The 19943-nt window shown below is 40.7% G+C and overlaps 2 protein-coding genes across 6 annotated transcripts in view; one reads left to right on the forward strand and one right to left on the reverse strand.

Annotated features, from left to right (window-relative positions):
* LOC143035717 (kinesin-like protein KIF14) overlaps nucleotides 1–3932 on the reverse strand; it is a 74035-nt gene extending 70103 nt beyond the window's left edge. Inside the window, exon 1 of the mRNA XM_076202602.1 lies at nucleotides 3795–3932. The gene's annotated coding sequence lies outside the window, so the exon portion shown is untranslated. The remainder of the gene's footprint in view (nucleotides 1–3794) is intronic.
* A 10699-nt stretch (nucleotides 3933–14631) lies between these two features.
* LOC143035720 (DCC-interacting protein 13-alpha-like) overlaps nucleotides 14632–19943 on the forward strand; it is an 86160-nt gene continuing 80848 nt past the window's right edge. For 2 of the 5 annotated variants that reach the window (XM_076202605.1, XM_076202606.1), the window contains exons 1-2: nucleotides 14632–14721; nucleotides 18927–19085. In XM_076202605.1, the coding sequence (XP_076058720.1) occupies nucleotides 14647–14721; nucleotides 18927–19085 (234 nt within the window). In that variant the 5' untranslated portion in view covers nucleotides 14632–14646. Of the gene's footprint in view, nucleotides 14722–15099; nucleotides 15373–15431; nucleotides 15508–18926; nucleotides 19086–19943 lie in introns of those variants that run through there. The other 3 variants (XM_076202610.1, XM_076202607.1, XM_076202608.1) reach the window with 3 other exon arrangements.

Below are 19943 nucleotides of genomic sequence, written 5' to 3' on the forward strand. Positions count from 1 at the left end.
CTCCTCTATTTTACTTTCATCTGTACAACACCCACACACATTAAAAGACCCAAACCACAGGATTCTGGTCAGAAAAACCTTACAGATCATCTTATGCCTTTGCTTTTTTCAAGAATGTCTTCTTTGGGACTACAAAGAGTAGGATGCCCAGCAAAAATGGAAATGCATACTCAGAGAAGTGGCACAGGACAGTATTAAGAGGGGGGGGAAGCATAACAGAAGGACAGTTGCAATATAATAAAGAAGCATAATTTTTCTATAAGCAGAGATTTCCTCTGACACAGACAAAATGATAACTGGCTCTGGTTCTTAGGGACACCTCATACAGACCCTAATTCAACTAAATGCTACTGAACAGATTTTTACCTCACAATAACATGCAGCCAATACCCCGGACAGGGATAACAGTATATAAGCCATAATATACCTGATAATAACATGATAAATAGGTACATTGGGTCCCCCAAAGGGTTGCCAGACAGCTCACCCCATCGGCTGCTAGAGACACCATCTTTATTTTGATAGATGCAGAGGTTGAAGAGATTAAAGTATGATAAACTTATCTACTCTCACCTATTCTAACCATGCACTTCTAAAAAAGACAAACATGTGGAGTTAGTCATGGTGGGCCAACTTAGTCAATTAGATGGGACAAGTTGGCAACAGGCAGAGTTGACCCCACACGCCCCAAGGATACCACTCAATGTATTCCCCAATGTACCAGGTACATTGGACCTTCACCCAGACTTAATCAACCCTCCTACCTACCAACAAAGTACTCCCTTGGGTATTATTATAGAAATGCACACCCAAGTGATATATCAATAAAAAACTAAACATTAGCTGAGAATTCGCTAGCTTTGGGGGTCATGGGTAGGGAACACCCATGCAGTCTTCTTGACAAGTACAATAGAACTTAAAACAAAAGACCAATTTATTTAGTCCTAGTCCAACTCCCACTACTCAATATTCAAGATACAGAAATCCCTCCCGTATCTGGATCAATTGAGCCACAGCCACGACGGATACACAAAGTTTTTTTTGAGCCATTATTATCAAAGAAAATGAGGGTTAAAAAAAAAAAAAAAAAAAAAAAAAAAAAAGTGCCCAATACACTGTTATTTTATTGTGAATAAATGTATAAACACACGTGTACTTTAATGCAGGGCTGTGGAGTCGGAACACAAAACCTCCGACTCCGACTCCTCTATTTTTGGCACCACCGACTTCGACTCCTCTATTTTTGGCACCACCGACTCCAACTCCTCTTCATGTAATTAACTGGCTATGGCCTACTTATTTCATAAAGCCTATACAACACACATACGCTCCAATCTTGAGTAGACTTATATCATTATAACTGGTTTATATCAAAGAATAAAGATATATGTTACAGTGTGGCTTTCCTATGTTTGACCTCTTCATTAATACTTTATTACTGAAGTAGAGATTTTTTGAAAGGATATTGAAGAAAATTCAGTAAAATAAAGATTCTATAATGTACCTCTTGATTTAACTACATACTGGTACTGCTATGCGATTATCGTGATGGACCTGGTTCTGGAACCGATCTTATCTATACATGTACAATACAAGATACAGCTGAACATGTTTGAAACGTGAAACTTTTTTTTTCAACCTTATATATCCTTATTTCAATAATTCAATGTTAAAAAGTATAGAGGGGACAAAGAAGGGGGTAGGAGAGAAGAGATAGTATTATTGCATTAGTCTACAGTTGAAATCATAATTATCCTACTGTTTGGCAACACAGCAGTGGGAGAAACCACCAAACTGATGGAGTGATGGAAACGACGCATATGGAACTTGACAGGAACATCACAGCTCCCGTGACTGTGTGTCAACAGGTGTAAAATGGAGGTGTTTATCTAATTTATTCAAGTAATACCTTGGATGTTTATCGTTCTAAGTATAAATTTGAAAGCCAGCGTTGCACAAGGACGTTTTGGGGGTTTAGTGGAATGACCACGAAGATAAGACAATGGGATTTATTACATTTCATAAAATTTTTTTTTTTATATAATCTACTTATAAGGAGTGTGCCCTGCATAACTACAGACTAAACGAAGACATTATAAAGTGTAAATATAACTGGAGTCGGAGTCAGTATATTTTTACAGACCGACTCTGACTCCAGTGACACCATAATTGCTTCTGACTCCAACTCCAGTGACCATAATTGCTTCCGACTCCGACTCCACAGCCCTGTTTTAATGTGTATATAAAGAAACCCACACACAGTACATACTGTACAGTGCTACATGATTACATCATGGTGTGGGCAGTGGTGGCAATGGTGGTGATGGAGTTGACCAAGGTGTTACTGGAGGAGAGCGAGTTAGTGGTGGTGGTGAGTCGTCACAAGTCGATGGCCCTGGGTGTGGTAAGTCCTCACAAGTTGATTTTGGTGGTGGTGGTGGTGATGACGAGTCACGACAAGTCAATGGCCCTGGGTGTGGTGCATCCTCACAAGATGAAGTTGTTGTTACCCTGAAGAAGGTGTCCAGCTTGGTCTGCCTCGTCGGTCACTTGCTGTGTTTTCTGATCAGCATTTCTCAAATCATCCATAATGATGAGGTGTAGCTGCACATTTCTTCGTCAGCAGCAGGATGTTCAATAAAATCCAGGAGCACGTCAAGGCTTGCCCTGGCCTCAGAAAACTTAGGCCTTGCCTCAACAACAACCTCATAATTATCATCACTATCAGAGTGAGGCTCGCCTGGGTGCATTTTGTAAACTTAATTTTGTAAATTATAATCCATCAATGTAATATTCTTTTGAGGAAATCAACATCACAAAACATTGCTAAAACCTATATAGAAACGAATGAAGTCACTTTGACTCCTTTAAATACCATCTTTGTTTTGATAGATTCAGAGGTCGCAGACAACGGCCATGACCCTGATGACCTCTAGAATTATAGGCACCGCATTACTAAATGCAGGTTAGGTTTGGTAAGTAGGTTTGGTTAGGTTGATAGGTCAGGTTAAGTTAGGTTAGGTTAGAATAGATGAATTTATCATACTTTATTTTCTTCGGCTTCTGACTCTACCAAAACAAAGATGGCGCCTCAAGCAACCGATGTAGCTATGTTTGCTTATAGCTTTTAGCAACTTTTTCTATTATTAATTTCTGCCTAGAATAATATATATTACATTGGAGTATTATAATTTAAAAAATTATTTAATTTTCTATTGCTATATCATGTAGGATAGTAGTTGTGCACTTCTCAAACATTAATGATTAATCACATTACACCAAAAAATATATTAATAATCCCTAATAAAGAAAAAAATACTTCAAATACCCCTCCACAATTCCTTAAAATATATTCTAACTAATCTATAAATACCCAATATGTGAAATGTTAGATAAGGTACGACGGTAGCATAAGACTTTCTACAAGAATAAAGTATCATCGGCTATAACAATCGTGCAATTCAAGTCTAACTAGATGCGAGACTGAAGCTGCCAGTTGAATTTCTTTAAACACTTACACTACTTTTCTTCACTGTATATTTCGATATCGGACTTAATTGGTCGTCTTTTCCGATACATATTTCAGATTCTATTCACTTGCACTGGGAATTTTATGTCGATTAACACGAAAATATTCAATATGTTAAAAATATATATAAAAAAATATTCAAAACACAACATAAATTGATACTAGTAACTAGTACAGGTGTTGCACTGCAAATAATTAATACAAAATACATATAAATCTCCAATCCTATGATTCGAAAGTATTAAAACATCACATTAGTACTTACGCCGCTATAATTATTACACTTCATTGACGTTTTAATATACTATGACGTCAAAGTTCTTCTTGACGCTACACACAGTTTGAATCATTACGCGCACACACTGTTTACATCGTTCAACTTCATAATAGACTCGTTCTGAATCCTCTCTCTCTCTCTCGCCAGGCTAGCAACGGAGCTTCACTGAAATTCGTTAATTTTGTAACTATCTTATTTTTGATTGATTGATGGATTTATTTGTTTTTAAATATTCATTTATCTATCTACATATTTATTCAAACATTCATATACTTATTTATTAATTTATCTAAGCAGTATCATCTATTAATTTACTTGTTTATTCACATATTAATTTACTTGTGCATTGATTTATTTATTGATTTACTTATGCATTGATTTATTTATTCATTCACTCACCTGTTTATTTACTTATTCATTTATTTATTTAGTTATTTAGTTATTTATCTATTGGCTATTTATGTATATATTTACTTATTTGTTTGTTTACGTATCTGGAGGAGAGGATATGTTAAATGGGGTAAGAGTATGACAGAAAATTTTGAAAGCAATAAACAGATGTTTTGGAAGGAAATTAAAAGAGAAAGAGGAGACGAATCAAGTAGAGAAGATAAGGTAAAAGGTGCAGATGGAGAGATGATAATGGAAGAGAGGAAGGTGGGCAGAGTATTTTAGGGAGTTGCTAAATGTGAAGGAGGATAGTGAGGGAAAGGTAGTTGCATTGAGAAGCGCTAAGAAAATGAGTGAGGAAAATGGAAGAGAAATGGGGAAGGATGAAGTGAAGGCAGCTGTTAATATGATGAGAGCAGGTAAGGCACCTGGTCTGGATGGATGCTATGCAGAATGTCTGAAGAAAGAAGGTACAGTTATGGTGGACTGGCTGGTGAGGTTATTTGATGTTTGTTTAAGAGAGGGTAGAGTGCCGAAGGACTGGAGGAGTGCCTATATAGTTCCACTTTACAAAGGAAAAGGGGACAAGTGTGAGTGTAGTAGTTTCAGAGGGATCAGCTTGTTGAGTGTAGTTGGGAAGGCTTATAGGAGGATCTTGATTGAGAGGATTAGGAGAGGAACAGAGGGAGTAATTGGTAAGGAACAGTGTGGATTTAGGACAGGTAGGGGTTGTGTAGATCAGATTTTTGTGGTAAGACAGATATGTGAGAAAACTATAGGAAAAGGTAAGGACGTTTTGGGGCTTTTATGGATCTGGAAAAGGCTAACGACAGGGTAGACAGGAAGGCATTGTGGGAGGTACTGCAGATATATGGTATAGGAGGAAAGCTGTTAAGAGCAGTCAAGAGTTTTTACGAGAGTAGTAGAGCTTGTGTTAGGATTAGAAATGAAGAGAGTGGGTGGTTTGAGGTAAAGGTGGGACTTCGTCAGGGACGTGTTACGTCGCCCTGGTTGTTCAATCTTTACATGGATGGGGTGGTGCGAGAGGTGAATGCAAGGGTAGTGGGTCAGGGATCGGAGATGGTTAAAGAAAATGGGAGGTGAGCCAGTTGTTGTTTGTTGACGACACTGCGCTTGCAGTAGGATCAGAGGAGGGATTGAGGAAGTTAGTCTCCTCTTAGCATCCATTCCCAAATGTCTATTTCTCATTACACTTTTTAATCCACCAAGGCATTTACTCGCTTCTCTCAATCTACATTCTACCTCCACTCCACCTTTTCATGCCATATTTGCACCCAAGTATCTAAAACTATCCACTTCCTCCAGTCGCTCTCCCTTAATGCTCACTTCCAGTCTGCCGCCACTTTCACCCCTTGTACATCTCATCACCTTACTTTTACCCACATTTATCTTCAGCTTTCTTCTATCACACACTCTCCCGAACTCTGTCACCAACTTCCTCATCCCTCCTCTGATCCTGCCACAAGCGCAGTGTCGTCTGCAAACATCAGCTGGCTCACCTCCCACTTTTCTCCATTTTATTTAACCATCTCCAATCCCTGACCCACCACAATTGCATTTACCCCTCGCACCACCCCATCCATGTATAAGTTGAACAGCCAGGGCGACATAACGCATCCTTGACGAAGTCCCACCTTTACCTCGAACCACTCACTCTCTCCATTTCTAATCCTGACACATGCTCTACTACTCTCGTAAAAACGCTTGACAGCTCTTAACAGCTTTCCTCCTATACCATATATCCGCAAAACCTCCCACAATACCTTCCTGTCTATCCTATCATAAGCCTTTTCCAGATCCATAAAACACCAAAAAACATCCTTCCCCTTTCCTATAGCTTTCTCACATATTTGTCTTACCACAAAGATCTGATCTACACAACCTCTACCTGTCCTAAATCCACACTGTTCCTCACCAATTACTCCCTCTTTTCCTCTCCTAATCCTCTCAATCAAGATCCTTCCATAAGCCTTCCCTACTACACTTAACAAGCTAATCCCTCTGAAACTACTACATTCACACTTGTCCCCCTTTCCCTTGTGGAACTATACAGGCACACCTCTAGTCCTCCGGCACTCTACCCTCTCTCCAGCAAACATTAAATAACCTCACCAGTCAGTCCACCATCACTGTACCTCCTTTTTTTTTTTTTTAGACGTTCTGCATGGCATCCATCCAGACCAGGTGCCTTACCTGCTTTCATCATCTTAGCAACTGCCTTCACTTCATCCTTCCTTATAATAATGATAATAATAATAATGATGATAATAATAATAATAATAATAATAATAATAATAATAGTAATAATAATAATAATAGTAATAATAATAATAAAAAATAATAATGATATTATTATTATTATTATTATTATTATTATTATTATTATTATTATTATTATTATTATATATTAATAATAATAACAATAGTAATAGTAATAATGATAATAATAATAATAATAATAATAATAATAATAATAATAATAATAATAATAATAATAATATTGATAATAATAATAACAATAATAATGATGATAATAATAATAATAATAATAATGATAATAATGATGATGATGATGATGATGATGATGATGATGATGATGATGACGATAATAACAACAATAACAGTAATAACAACAACAACAATAATAATAATAATAATAATAATAATAATAATGATAATAATAATAATAATAATAATAATAATAATAATAATAATAATAATAATAATAATAATAATAATAATAATAATAATAATAATAATAACAGCAACAACAACAACAACAATAATAACAATAATGATACATACATATAGCAAAGGCTTTTTCCCCCTTACAAGGGGGTAACCAACAGACACAGGCATGGAAACAACACCCACCCATTCCATCCCCTACCTACTCCAGTCCCCTCTACCCTCCCTCTTATCTTGGCACCTCCTGGATGATGGTTCATCCCTGCATCTTGTCCACTGCCCTAGATCAGAAACAGTGTCGCAAGACACAGCACATCCACATCAAGGTCACTTCATTAATTCGGCGACCCCCCTCTCCGTCCCCTCATGCATAAAAGGAGAGGACGGGAAGAAATCCCTTCGGGCTGCGTCAATTTATTTCTCATACATACTCCCTCATCCCCCACCCACTTCCCCTCATGCATCACAGCATCATCCATACACAACCATTCTCCATTCGCCTCTATCTTCTGTCCGCTCCAGTCCTTCCTCAACAGACATTCCCCTCTTTCCCAATGCCGCTTTCACCCCATCCATCCATCTCATCCTAGGACGCCCCCTCATGTTCACTCCTTCCACCTCTGTCTTCCACACCTTTTTTTTACCAATCTCTCTTCACTCATTCTTTCCATGTGCCCAAACCATCCTAATACTCTTTCATCAACCCTATCTCCCAACTCCCTTTCCACCCCTGTTCTCCTCCTCACCTGATAACTCACTCTATCCAGCCTAGTAACCCCTATCATACTTCTCAGGCATTTCATGCTAAACACATTCACACTTCTTCTCTCTTCCTCTCTTATGTTCCTTCCATGTTTCTGCCCCACACAGTGCTGTCAGCACAATCAAGCAGATGCAGAAAAAAAAGACTGCAAGAGGCTGTCGCCGAGAGTTCGTTCGAATCGTTTAATCGGCTGCAGAGAATGCGCTGGGCTGGCAAACAGGTCGACGTTTTTGCCAACGAAATTAGGAGATTAGCGGGACTGTCGACATTCAAAGCCGAAGGCTTGGAGCAACTCGTTAGAATAGTGTTTGTGAATGGCTTTCCATATCGTGTATCCACTGAACTACAGGAAATAAAAGATGCCGTGTCGGCGAGCATGGACGCGTTGATAGTTCGTGCTTGACTTATCACAAGCACACATATGGATGGGCCTTTAGCCGCCAAGGTGACACGAGACCCAGGGCCGTGATGGCAGCCCAATGACTCATATGGTAAGAGGGGAGACCCGGCGGAGCGGGGTCTTTCACCGGACAATAGAAGAGGGAAAATGGGAGAGTCCAGGGGTGACCACAGCGGATAGAGGGAACCGCCTAGGATCCGTTGTTATGCGTGTAGGCGCCCCTGGCACCTCGCGAGTAACTGTAGAGAGACGGAGCCCATATGTTACGAATGCAATGAACCCGGACATATTGCTCGACACTGTAAACAAGGACACGGACAAGGGGCGGCTTCTATGCGAACGGCAGCCCAAGAAATGTGAGGAGGCTCTCTCTCTGTACCGAATGCAGATATCTGGTTGAGAGGGAGACGTGCAAGAGCACTAATAGATTCCGGCCGACTTGGTTAAAAAATTCAGACAGGGAAATATGGCCCTGGTGACAGTTGACGGAAGGGAGACAAAGTGAGAGATTGACCAGGAAACTGAAATGACGGTGTAGGGCATTCCGATGCGACTAAGAGTGCTTGTTATTAGAACGGTCATAGTGGTGCTGGGAATGGATGCAAATGGACGACTTGGAGAAGTCATGTTTGTCGCCGGACAAGTGAAGGTTGGAGCGATACGTGACTTGAGTACGGAAAGGAGAGAGAGGAGCAGTCAGAGGCCAGAAATAGACGTAAGAATGACAGTGAGGGCCATAAAGGGCAGTATCGTCGCGAAGCTCGACTTTGACGAGATTCCGGCGTCTTGTACAACTGAGGACAGAGACTTCCTGACGAAATTTGATGGCCAGAAGTGGAAGGTGCAGTGGTAGGCTCACCTCTATTGAAGAACAAAGTCGACTGTCTGCCAAGAACAGACTCTCGGAGAGAGGTTGAAGGATGACTTTGACATCGAAGTAGAGCGGTGGATTGATGAGGGAATTTTGAGTCCTTAGGAGGAGCCGGTGGAGGATGGAATCTTGCCTCTGATGGCAGTGGTGCAGCCAACCAAGAATAAAGTGCGACCGGTGTTGGATTTCCGAGAGCTGAACCAGTTTGTGAGGTGTCATTCTGGCGATGATTTTGTATACGCATGTAACAAGAACCCTACGCAAATGACACCAAATGAAGGGGGCGTCCACGATTATAGATCTACGGGCGGCTTACCTACAAATCCACGTGGTGAAGAAGTTATGGAAATACCAACTAATAAAATATAAAGGTAAAACATATTGTTTGACTAGACTGGGATTTGGGCTGTGCTCAGCTCTGGGGATAATGAAAAGGATCCTCAAGATAGTACTGGAGAAGATTGAAACGATGAAGAAGGACACGGACTCCTACCTCGATGACATATTGGTGGATGATACTGTTGTACCGGTGTCGTACGTAGTGGAACACTTAGCTCGGTTTAGATTGGTCTCGAAGGAGCAGGAACCAATGAAAGGAGGAACGGTGTTGGGACTTGTCATATATTGGAGGAGGGGAGAATATCTAGATCTAATTTATTGTTATCTATTTATCCAGGTTCGGGAAAGAGGGATTCGTTTTAAACTTTTATTTACATAAAAAAAAAACCTTTGTACAGAAAATTTGCTCACAGAATACGTATTAAATTTTAATATAACTTAAAATCAGAAGACAAGAAGAATCACGTGAGATCAAATTAACCCTAAAAACAGTGGTGCGTAAAAACTCGGTGGGAGAAAACAAAGATCGCGCACGGGAATCTAAAAGTGGCAAAAGCCTATTTGACACACCAGCATAAAAAGAAACCCAAAAGGTGACCTACAAATCTAAACCCAAACTCCGCAATAATACACGGACGTAATGTGAAAATAAAAGGTGGAGGAAACAGATTAAAAAGGTCACCCACGAGAACAGAATTGACAAAACCCCAAAAAATAACCAACCCCAAAAGGATGAAACCACGGGAATAGAATTCTGGCAAAAGTCTAATTTGACACACCAAATCCAAATAAATCTAAAAAGGGGATCCTGCAATCCTACCAAAAACCTCGCACCAAACATAGGATGTATTTCCTATAAAAACCCACTTACGTGTTACTACATACCTTGTGGGCAAAACGTCTCCGCAAGGACAACAAAACGGCCGGGTTTCGACTGGTCGAGATGAGGAAGAAGAAGCAAGCGAGAAGTTTTTTTTTTACATTTATTGATTCACAAGAAATACATCTTGTTTGGGTCTCTACCCATATTCCTAGAAGGCATACAAGTATGCCTTTTACAATAAAATTTACATGTACATGTGTTTAATTATGTCAATATTTGTAGCGCTGCACGGTCCTGGTCGGTCTCCACGATCTAGCCGACGTGGTTAGTGTCCTATGTGTCCGTCGCGTCCCATCCGGTCCAGCCGACGTGGTTTAGTTCCTGCACCCGTCGCGTCCCATCCGGTCCAGTCCAAGGCATCATGCGCAGTTACCTAAGTGAGAAAGGAGAAGATATTAATCCTTTGGCTTGAATTTTTGTGGTGAGCTATAAGTCAGTATTTCAAGTGAGTGCAGTTAAGAACCCATCCGTATCCTCTGGGGCTGGCACTTGAAGGAGACTTCCCAGCCGACGTGGTTGGTATCTTTTGCACTCGTCGCGTCTCATCCGGTCGGTTCAGGGCATCCTGCACAGTTACCTAGATGAAAAAAAGAAAGCATTAGTCCTTGGCTTAAGTTGAAATGTGTCATAAGTCAAAAATCAGCAAGAGAGTACAGTCGAACAGAACCCATCCGTATCATCTGGGGGGCGGCACTTGAAGGAGGCGTCCCAGCTGATACGAGTTAAGTGACATCGTCAGTCGACGGATGAGTCCCCCGGCCGAGGTCCTGGGGCCCGCACGCAGAAATCCGGTCGCTGGGCAAAGGGCCACATAATGATCTAGCCCGTTTGCGCCGGCCTCTCCACAGTGGATGCAGGCCTCCGGCTGTCCCGTCACCTCCGAGAAACATCGATACCCGAGACGGAGTCGATGAAGGGTGACTTCCTCTATCCTGGAGAGACGGACTCCAGGGGTCAGTCGCTCATACGCTGTGGCAACTTGATACCAGCGTGCTGACGGCCTCTGGGCTGTCAGATTCCTATGGCTTTGCAGCTCCCTCTTGGCCATCGTTCTCGTTGCAATGGCCAAGATATCAGTTCGGCTCGGGAGGACACCGATTCCGCCTTCCATGTCCCCTGTGGCCGCGAGAAGGGTTGACTCTCTCTTTTAAAGGGCTCGCCAATTGACCTGATGGGCCACTGGGGCCAGAGGCCGAAAGAACAAATAGGAAGTTTTTTCCCTATCCCACTTCTGAAAACCCTAACCCACTTACACAACCTTAATTTACACACACAAGAATATAATGCGTGAAACGATAAAAACCTTAATATTAACACAAAGAAAGTAAAAAGGACAATGATAATTACTCGGCAACTCGACATGCTCGAAGCACATGTCCAGCCAGTCAGCCGGCGATTGGAAATGTTACCATACGAAATACATTTTAGTACAATTACAATATTTCTTAAATACAAAGATTTGAGTACGTCGTAGCGTACTGAGAAATGGTAACAGAGATACACAAAAGCCAGTTGTAAGAGATCTGGTTATATTACATAAAATAAAAGTAAACAAACTAAAAGGAACATAACCAAAACAACTTGGCAAATCTGCGCCCCGACGCTAACGTTCACGGCTACTTGACCTGAGGGCAAGGGCATCAACAAAAGGCGCCGCTGATCTGACCATGTTTGACCTAATAGGTGTGTCAAACTTGTCCACAGGTGGGAGATAAAGGGTGGGGGGGGGTGAAAACTGCGTGCTGGCCGACAGCTTACGATCATCCACGAGAAGAAAAGAAAAGAAAAGAAAAGACGTAAACATTGGATACGTGACAGACTGCGACTAGAGAGAAACGGGAGGGGGAACCTGCTGTTCAGGAGAGGCAACGAGATCCCGAATGTAACGGACGAGATTAGCAGACGAGAGCTCTTCTCGCTGTGTGGCAAATTGGTTGGTTACTACTCGATCGCCGGTTGGCTCCGTTTAGTGTGCAGTTATATTAAGAGGCGGTCATGATAAAAGGATTGGGGAGACAAGGTTGATAAGGGCATTAGCGATGATACGTGACGTCATACGACGAGTGAGACACTACAACAGGGCAAAGTGTATTATGGTGTGATGCTAGCAGCATAGCAACTGACGTAGTCATGGAGACAGGAGGTGTGGTAGTCGAAGATGGGGCGTGGCAGCTCAGAAATTATGACTACTATTACAGTAACGTATCGAAGTTGGATGCAGTTGTAAAAGGAGTCAATTTAGCGCTGAAATGGGGGCTACGCGAGATTGAAATCAGGGCAGACTCAGCCACGGTGGAGGGATGGATGAACTCAATGTTGACGGCTGAGAAGAGAATACGCACGAAAGGGGCAGTAGAGGTCATTGTGAACCGGCGCCTTGGGATCCTGAGGGAGTTGATAGACGAGTTCAGCGTGAAGGCGAGCGTAACCCAAGTGCTGTCGGGAGTGAACAAAGCGGATGCGCTAACCAGAGTGAAGAAAAGTTGGCTGAGAGTAGCGGGAGAACAGGACGAGGAGAATGCGCGAGAGTTGCATGGAACGCATCACCTAGATGTTGATAGGTCATTGTTCTTAGCAAGTTGACCTGAATATAACTAGGGAAGAAGTCCGGCGGGCGGTGAGAGCGTGTGTCCGATGTAAATCAATAAATCCCGCCCCTAGACCGCACGCAGTGGGGGAACTTGGCGTAGAAGAGAACTGGAGTAGGTTGGTGGTCGACGTAACCCACTATCGGCGGGGCATGTAGGCTACTTATCGATGGTTGACTGCGGCCCAGGACACTTTGCCGTCTGGCGGGAGCTGAAGACGGAGACGGGAAAGGAAATTGCGCGAGTGATGAATGAGATTTCTGGAACGGGGACCAGTGGATGGATAATAACACTGCGTTACGGTCGGGAGCGCTGAAACAAATGCTGGAGAAGTGGAGCACGAGACGTTTCATTAGGCCTGCTTACCGGCCGAGCCTAAATGGAATAGTAGAACGACACCATCGTACGATTAAGTCCATCGCCGAGAGGGCACAAACACCACCCATGGAGGTATATGTCCCCTAGGCCAAACGCTGTGATATATCCTGGATCTTCGTAGTGTGGTAAATGACGGAGAAAATCAGGAAGAGAATCACGACCCGGTAGTGGATGGGGGAGCGACGCCCCAGCGACCGCAGAGGGATAGACGTCCTACGAGATGGCTGCAGGACTACGAAGTAGGAAGTGGAGGAGACGAAGAATAAGTTGATCTCGAGATCAAGGATGTGTTTCGTATGAATGTGGTGCAGATAGGGGTGTGTAGTTAGCACCCCGGCACGTGGTCAAAGGTCACGGTGTAGAAAGGAGGGCGAATGGGGGCGCGAGCCGTGTGCGCAAGTCAGTGGCCAAATATCCTTGTGCGTGGATTAGCCAGTTTTCCACGTCATGGAAAAAATGGGGAGTTTGAGTTTTGACTCTGCCATCTTCCTGGCTGTCACCCAATTTGTAGTATGAAGGACAACCAAGGAAGGAAATCAACCTAGTGATCTTTATCTCTTTAATCTGGAGCTGGAAGTCCTCGATCGATGCTAGGAGGCGAGTTGATGCTGCGGTGATTGGTGAGGCTGTTCTACTCTCGGTTGGCAAGACACCGTCCTTTTAAACCCCGTTGTGGAATCACGGACGGGTCCCGTTGGAACGTCTAGCCTTCTGATTGGCCGCCTTCCCTTTGGCTGTGGTCCGCGTGGGCGAGATGTGAGCCTTGACGGGTGGATACGCCTCCACTGGCGTTGGTGACGTCATCAGTCTGGGTTAGACCGGTCAGGGCAGGAGACATTTCCGGTGTGTCCGGCGTCGGCTGTTGAAACGTCACTACACCCTCACCGGTCTTCAGTGGTCCAATATATCTTTGAATTAGAGAATCTTTTGCAATAGCTGAAAAACTACTTTAGGATTTTTTTTTATTGCTTTGTTCTCTTCTCTTGTTCCTTGCTTCAAGGTGGATTTTGTTTAGCAATTTCTTCAGTACAGTTATCTGCGTCATTATTATTTTTCTGTCTTTTGGGATGGCACTGTGCTTGTGTTTTCTTTTACTTCCCTTAGTTGGGATATATGCATTGCATGTTTCCATATACATGATCTCCAGCATTTCATTGGAGTTATCTCCCTCCAGGATTTGATCCCAGTCAATATTGCCTATACTTCGGTGTATTGTTTCCTGGTCTATTTTGTCGCTCACTAAATTGTGTACTGCTGTCCTTGCCCGCTGTTTTTTGTACGTTGTTGTGGCGGAGATTAAATTGTGATCTGAATATTTTACTATCTGATACACATTTATGGCATCCTGCCATGGTTCTTTGTTAGAAGAGATCCAGATATAATGTAACTTTCGACTATTTATTTACTTGGTATTTTGAAGTAGACAAGTTTCATAACACAATCGCAATGGAAGAAGAAAACAGCACATAAATATGTCATAAATTTCAACTTCTTTATTTATTTAGCCAAGGAAGGTCACATGCAAACAATCTACATTTGTTGTGAATTAGTTTTTGTGTCGTCTGCAAAATTTGAAGTTATTACCCAAAGTCAAGTGCGTGTGATACGCGCTTAAAATATGAGTTATTAGCTTAATATACTAAATACATAGGATATTTATTGTTCTTTCTTCACTTTCCAAGTGCTTGATATGTTATGAGTTCAACAGACATGCAAAGAGAAAAATAATAATATATATTTTCACTTATGATGAAACACACATCATTGCTAGTGGGAAGATGCAAAATTTCTACAGCGTTTCTTTATTTTTCTTTAGAAGTTTAATATGTCATATGTAACGTGTAAAGCAATAGATTGTATATTATCCAATAATATATATCATTATATTACAATTAACCAAAATATGATATCTATTTGGATTTATGCACGCGAAATATCATACAGTTTATAAATTATCGAAATGTAGTTTATTCAATTGAACGTTAACTTGTGGAACGTAAACATTTGTCCGACTTCAGACAACTGGAAGTGGAGGTTGCTCTTGTATGATTTCGTGGGTGTTGGCTTGTCATTCGTATCTGTTTCTACGTAACTTCAGTGAGGCCGAATTAACATGCCATTAGGTTTTTAGTATCTCTCAGAAAGAAAAGAAAAAAGTAATTTATCTTTCATAGAACTTTATAAGTAAACTATGACTACATTCGATAAACTACCGCTTGAAAATGCATTGGAGGATTCACCTCAGGTACGTTGAAGTGCTTGGATACCCAATTATATTCCATTTACCAAGAATTGGTAGTCGAATAAATGTTAATGGAAATAAGTTATGTGTAGAAAACAGGTCTTGATATTCTTAGAACTCGTATTATTTGGTCACATGGTAATACAAAGTTTCCATGGAAAATCTTTGAGAATTTTAAGCTTTTATGTGATCAGTAGTTTGTCCTATTTTCTAACGTAACCCACATCATATAAGAATTTAGTTGGCAAAAACCAATGTTTCCATCCTTGGGGCCAGTATCTCACTGAAAAGGTCGTCCCAGATATGCTAAACATTTGAGTGGAAAACTACTTTACTTTGTTCTGACCTGGGGCTGGGAAAATTTGATTATCATTGATGATGTCACCAGGACTTTTTTATGTAGGGATATTTTGACCCAACACTTCCTCTGGACCAACCATAAGGGGTGCATGTTGCCTAGTTCTGTTGATTTATATTAACTAATAAAAGTCAATCAATCAATCTGTTTCCTTTGGTTTCTCCTGTGGAAGACCTGCAGCCTTCTGATAACCAGGAACTTGTTTATTCAATGAAACAGAGACTGAAGACGATAATTGGGAATATATAATAAGAACCCCAGTGGTCAAAATAATTTGAACCACCAAGAAAAGAAATCTATGCATCCCCTTTTTAAGTGACTTTAGTAACCTTTACCCTTAGTGAACTTTTTTAAGTTAAGTGATTTTTTTTAAGTGATGGCCCTGCCAATTTTTTAACTTTTCAAGTATCCCTAGTGAACTTTTTAAGTGACTTTAGTGAAAGTTTATAAGTTTAGTGAATTTTTTTAAGTGACAGCCCTGCCGGAAATAATCACAATCATGTGTCCTGAATCTAGTGTGCTCAGTGTGATATTTCAGTGACAGAAAGTGCATTTAAATGTGATGGATATGATAAATGGTTTCACTATTCTTGTACCAACTTACCAGTTTATCAAATTATCCTATTTACCAAGAATACAAGAAAATATACTTGTGAATTTTGTGCGACAAATACAATGATTATGCCAATTTGTCTGATGAGTTGGAAAAAGTAATTGAAAATCAGAGAAATGAATACAGTACAACTGGACTTGGAGACAGTGATGTAAACCCAACCCCCCAGTTAGTTATGAGACCCTGGAAACAAATTCTGACCCGGATCAAGAAAAATGGAAGTACTCAGTTAAATGCAGAACTAGTTGAAGGTACACAGCTTCAGAAGACAAGAATATGTAAATTTTACTTACAAAAATGATGCAGACATGGCCGAGGTGGAATAGAGTGTAAATATGGACATTCTAAACTGTGCTTCAAGTACATAAAAGGAGCCTGCTCTAAAACTGGCTGTGAGTACTATCACCCAAAACTCTGTAGACAAGCTATGGAAAATAGAGACCTGGTGGCCCTAAAAAGAGGTATAAGGATCGTATAAAATTGACGTTAAAGAAATGCCTGGTAACACCCTCTAACCTTGAGGCCCTTGCAAATAACCACACCACCTGGGAAGTAAACATCAAGAAAGGGGTTGCTGTCATGGAAGTGGACTGCACAGGTCAACATGCACTAAAAAGACAATAGCGATATGCCAATAGAGAAGCCCCTGCTGTACCAAACCATCAGTGGATATGTCCAAAGTGTGGGAAGATGTGCAGCTCAAGAATTGGACTAGAAAGCTACAAGAACACTCACAGACATCGGGGGGCTACAACAAGCATGCCAGACCCCCTGATATCCACTCTTCTGAATCCTCTCTCCCACGAAAGGACAGAGTCCACTTGGCCAGACTGCGGTGCGGCCACCACCCAGTACTTCTAAGCTACCAGAAGAGGCTGGATGACCGCATTGTGAACAGCTGCCCAAGATGTAACACTTCACCCCATACCATACAACACATAATGGAAGACTGCATTATACACAATCATGCACGCAAACAACACAACATACATTCTATAAAGGATTTGTGGGAAAACCCAGTTTTGGCTGTGGCATTCCTTGGGGAGACGGGACTGCTCGGACAGACAGTCTAGGGAACGACAACGACAATAACCATAACAACTCACCTTTCATCACTTCATCCTAGGAAGAAATGAAAGTCATCATCAGCTACGATGGACTCCAATAAGATATACACATGTATACATACACATATGTAGTGGAACCTTGGATAATGAATTTAATCTGTCCTGTGATTTCATTCTTAAACTGAAATGTTTGCTAATTGAAATAATTATGGCAAATGAACCCAAGCACAGTTGAGCTGGTGGGATCATGTGTAAAGGCATATGTTTATATTTGTATCCCAAAGTATCATTCATTAACTGAGACAAAAGTTGTTCACAAAACTTGTTCATTAATTGATTTCTTTGTTAGATTGGGCATTCATGATATGAGGCTCAACTGCATATGTATACATAGTAGAACTTCAGGTCATGAATGCCTTTCATTGCAAACAAATTGGTTCACGAATGCCTCTCATTATAAGCAAATCAGTTGACAAACAATTTTTTTTTTTTTTTTTTTTTTTTTTGAATAAAAAACTTCTCTGGTGACAATACAGTGTCTCAAGTTATGAATATGCCAGCAATGTGGAGTGACAAGCCATATCCATGAGGGAGCATCAATTGCACTGTGCTGAAAATTTTCATTGACAGATATCACCCTGATAAAGCAGTAGCAAGGTACATAAACATTTTCAATGACAATGCCATGTCACATTTTATAAAAATGTGAAAGCATAGACAACAAATAAGTCCCATTGGGCAATTTTTTAGTGAAAGAAAGGCCCAGAGAGTCTCAGAGTCAAGAAGTGCTAAATGACAAAAAAAAAAAAAAAATGGTTTCCTGATGTTTTTATGGAAGGGCCATACCCTTTCAAATAATGACATTTCTCCCCTTCTCCTTCCACTTATACAGTCACCTCTCCTCCATACAGGTACCTTAAAGTTATTTTTTTTTCTATATTTCATCTGTTTACTATTTTTTTTTTTAGATTTAATTATGTTCATTGATTTTGTATATGAACACATACACAAATTACTATTGTAAAAGTTAAAATAGGTTATCCTCTGGGGTCCAGGAGTGAATCAATCCATTTCACTTTTTTTCAGTTTACAAACATTTTGGGTTACAGATGATTTTCAGGAACAGATTAAATTTATGAACTGAGGTTCCACTGTATATACTGTAAAACCTTGGTTCTTAAACATCTCACAAGTCGAATAAATCAGCTCTTGACCAAAAGATTCTCAAATATTATGCTCCAGTATTTGACCTAAATATTGGGTCTTGACCAACCAGAACAGAGGAAAATAGAAAATCAGGCAAAATTCAAAGTTTTGTGGGAAAATATCACCCAGCTAATGTTGCATCCAGCAGATCAGTAAACTTGTTCAGTCCACAACCAAATCTGTTCTGGAACAGTTTTCTAGAATGGATTGTATTTGAGAACTGAGGCACTGTACTTATATTCTGTAGCAAAACCAAAATCATTGAAGAATGTAACTGTTATATACATTTAATTACAGTAATTTATTTCATTAGGTGCGATCCTTGGTTGGCGTGTTTGAAGAAGATACCAAATCATTGCGTGAATATGTTAAGGGCCTTCACTCCTTATGTTCCAAACTTGTGGCTACTCAGAACCAGGTGACGTCCATCTACTGTGATCTCGCCAAACATATTCAGGCTTATGATTCAATTGTGAGTATTGCATTTCATATTCTAAATCAAGGTTTTCCAACTGTTTATCAGTTACTCCATTTCCCTCACCTCTCCACTAATTACTCCTTATTGTTTATGCTTTCATAATTGCATTTTAGCCATCTTTTAACATTTTAATATGTAGATTTTAGTTGACATAATCAACAATAGTTTAAATAAAGAGAGTCAATACTATAAATTAATTATTGTACTTATTAGAAACATCTCTGTTCCCCACCCAAACAGTGGGTAAGGGGACACTGATGACCCTTCATTTACAAGGAGCTAAGATACAAGGAAAAACAAATAGGTGCTGGATGGGTGTGGGATGGGTAAAGGATAGGTATATGCCTTGATTCAGCCATTTCCTGTAAAGGGGCCTTTCGCTGTATGTATGTATGTATGTTTTAACCATGATAAAAATTAATATAACCATAAATATTGACCTCTGAATTCTAATATAGGAAATGTTTGAAAAATTGAAAGTACAGTAACATGGAGGATCCTGAAACATCACTCTAGATATGCAATAAGACAGACAGACACTATGTGCATGTAATATATATGTATGTATTGGATAGAGTGAGAAATGAGGAGGTGAGGATGAGAGCGGGCATGGAGTTGGGAGATAGGGTTGATGAAAGAGTATTGGCATGGTTTGGACACTTGAAAAAAAATACTGAAGATAGAGAAGTAAAAGAAATGTGGAAGGCAGAGGTGGATAGAGTGAATATGAGGGGGCGACCAAGGATGAGATGGATGGATGGGGTAAAAGGGGCATTGAGAAAGGCGGATGTCTGTTGAGGAAGGAAGGGGGGAAGACAGGGGTGAATGGGGAATGGTTGAATATGGATGATG

Source organism: Oratosquilla oratoria, chromosome 19 (assembly GCF_046742065.1).
Source record: "Oratosquilla oratoria isolate Oo_2021 chromosome 19, ASM4674206v1, whole genome shotgun sequence".
Classification (NCBI taxonomy): domain Eukaryota; kingdom Metazoa; phylum Arthropoda; class Malacostraca; order Stomatopoda; family Squillidae; genus Oratosquilla; species Oratosquilla oratoria.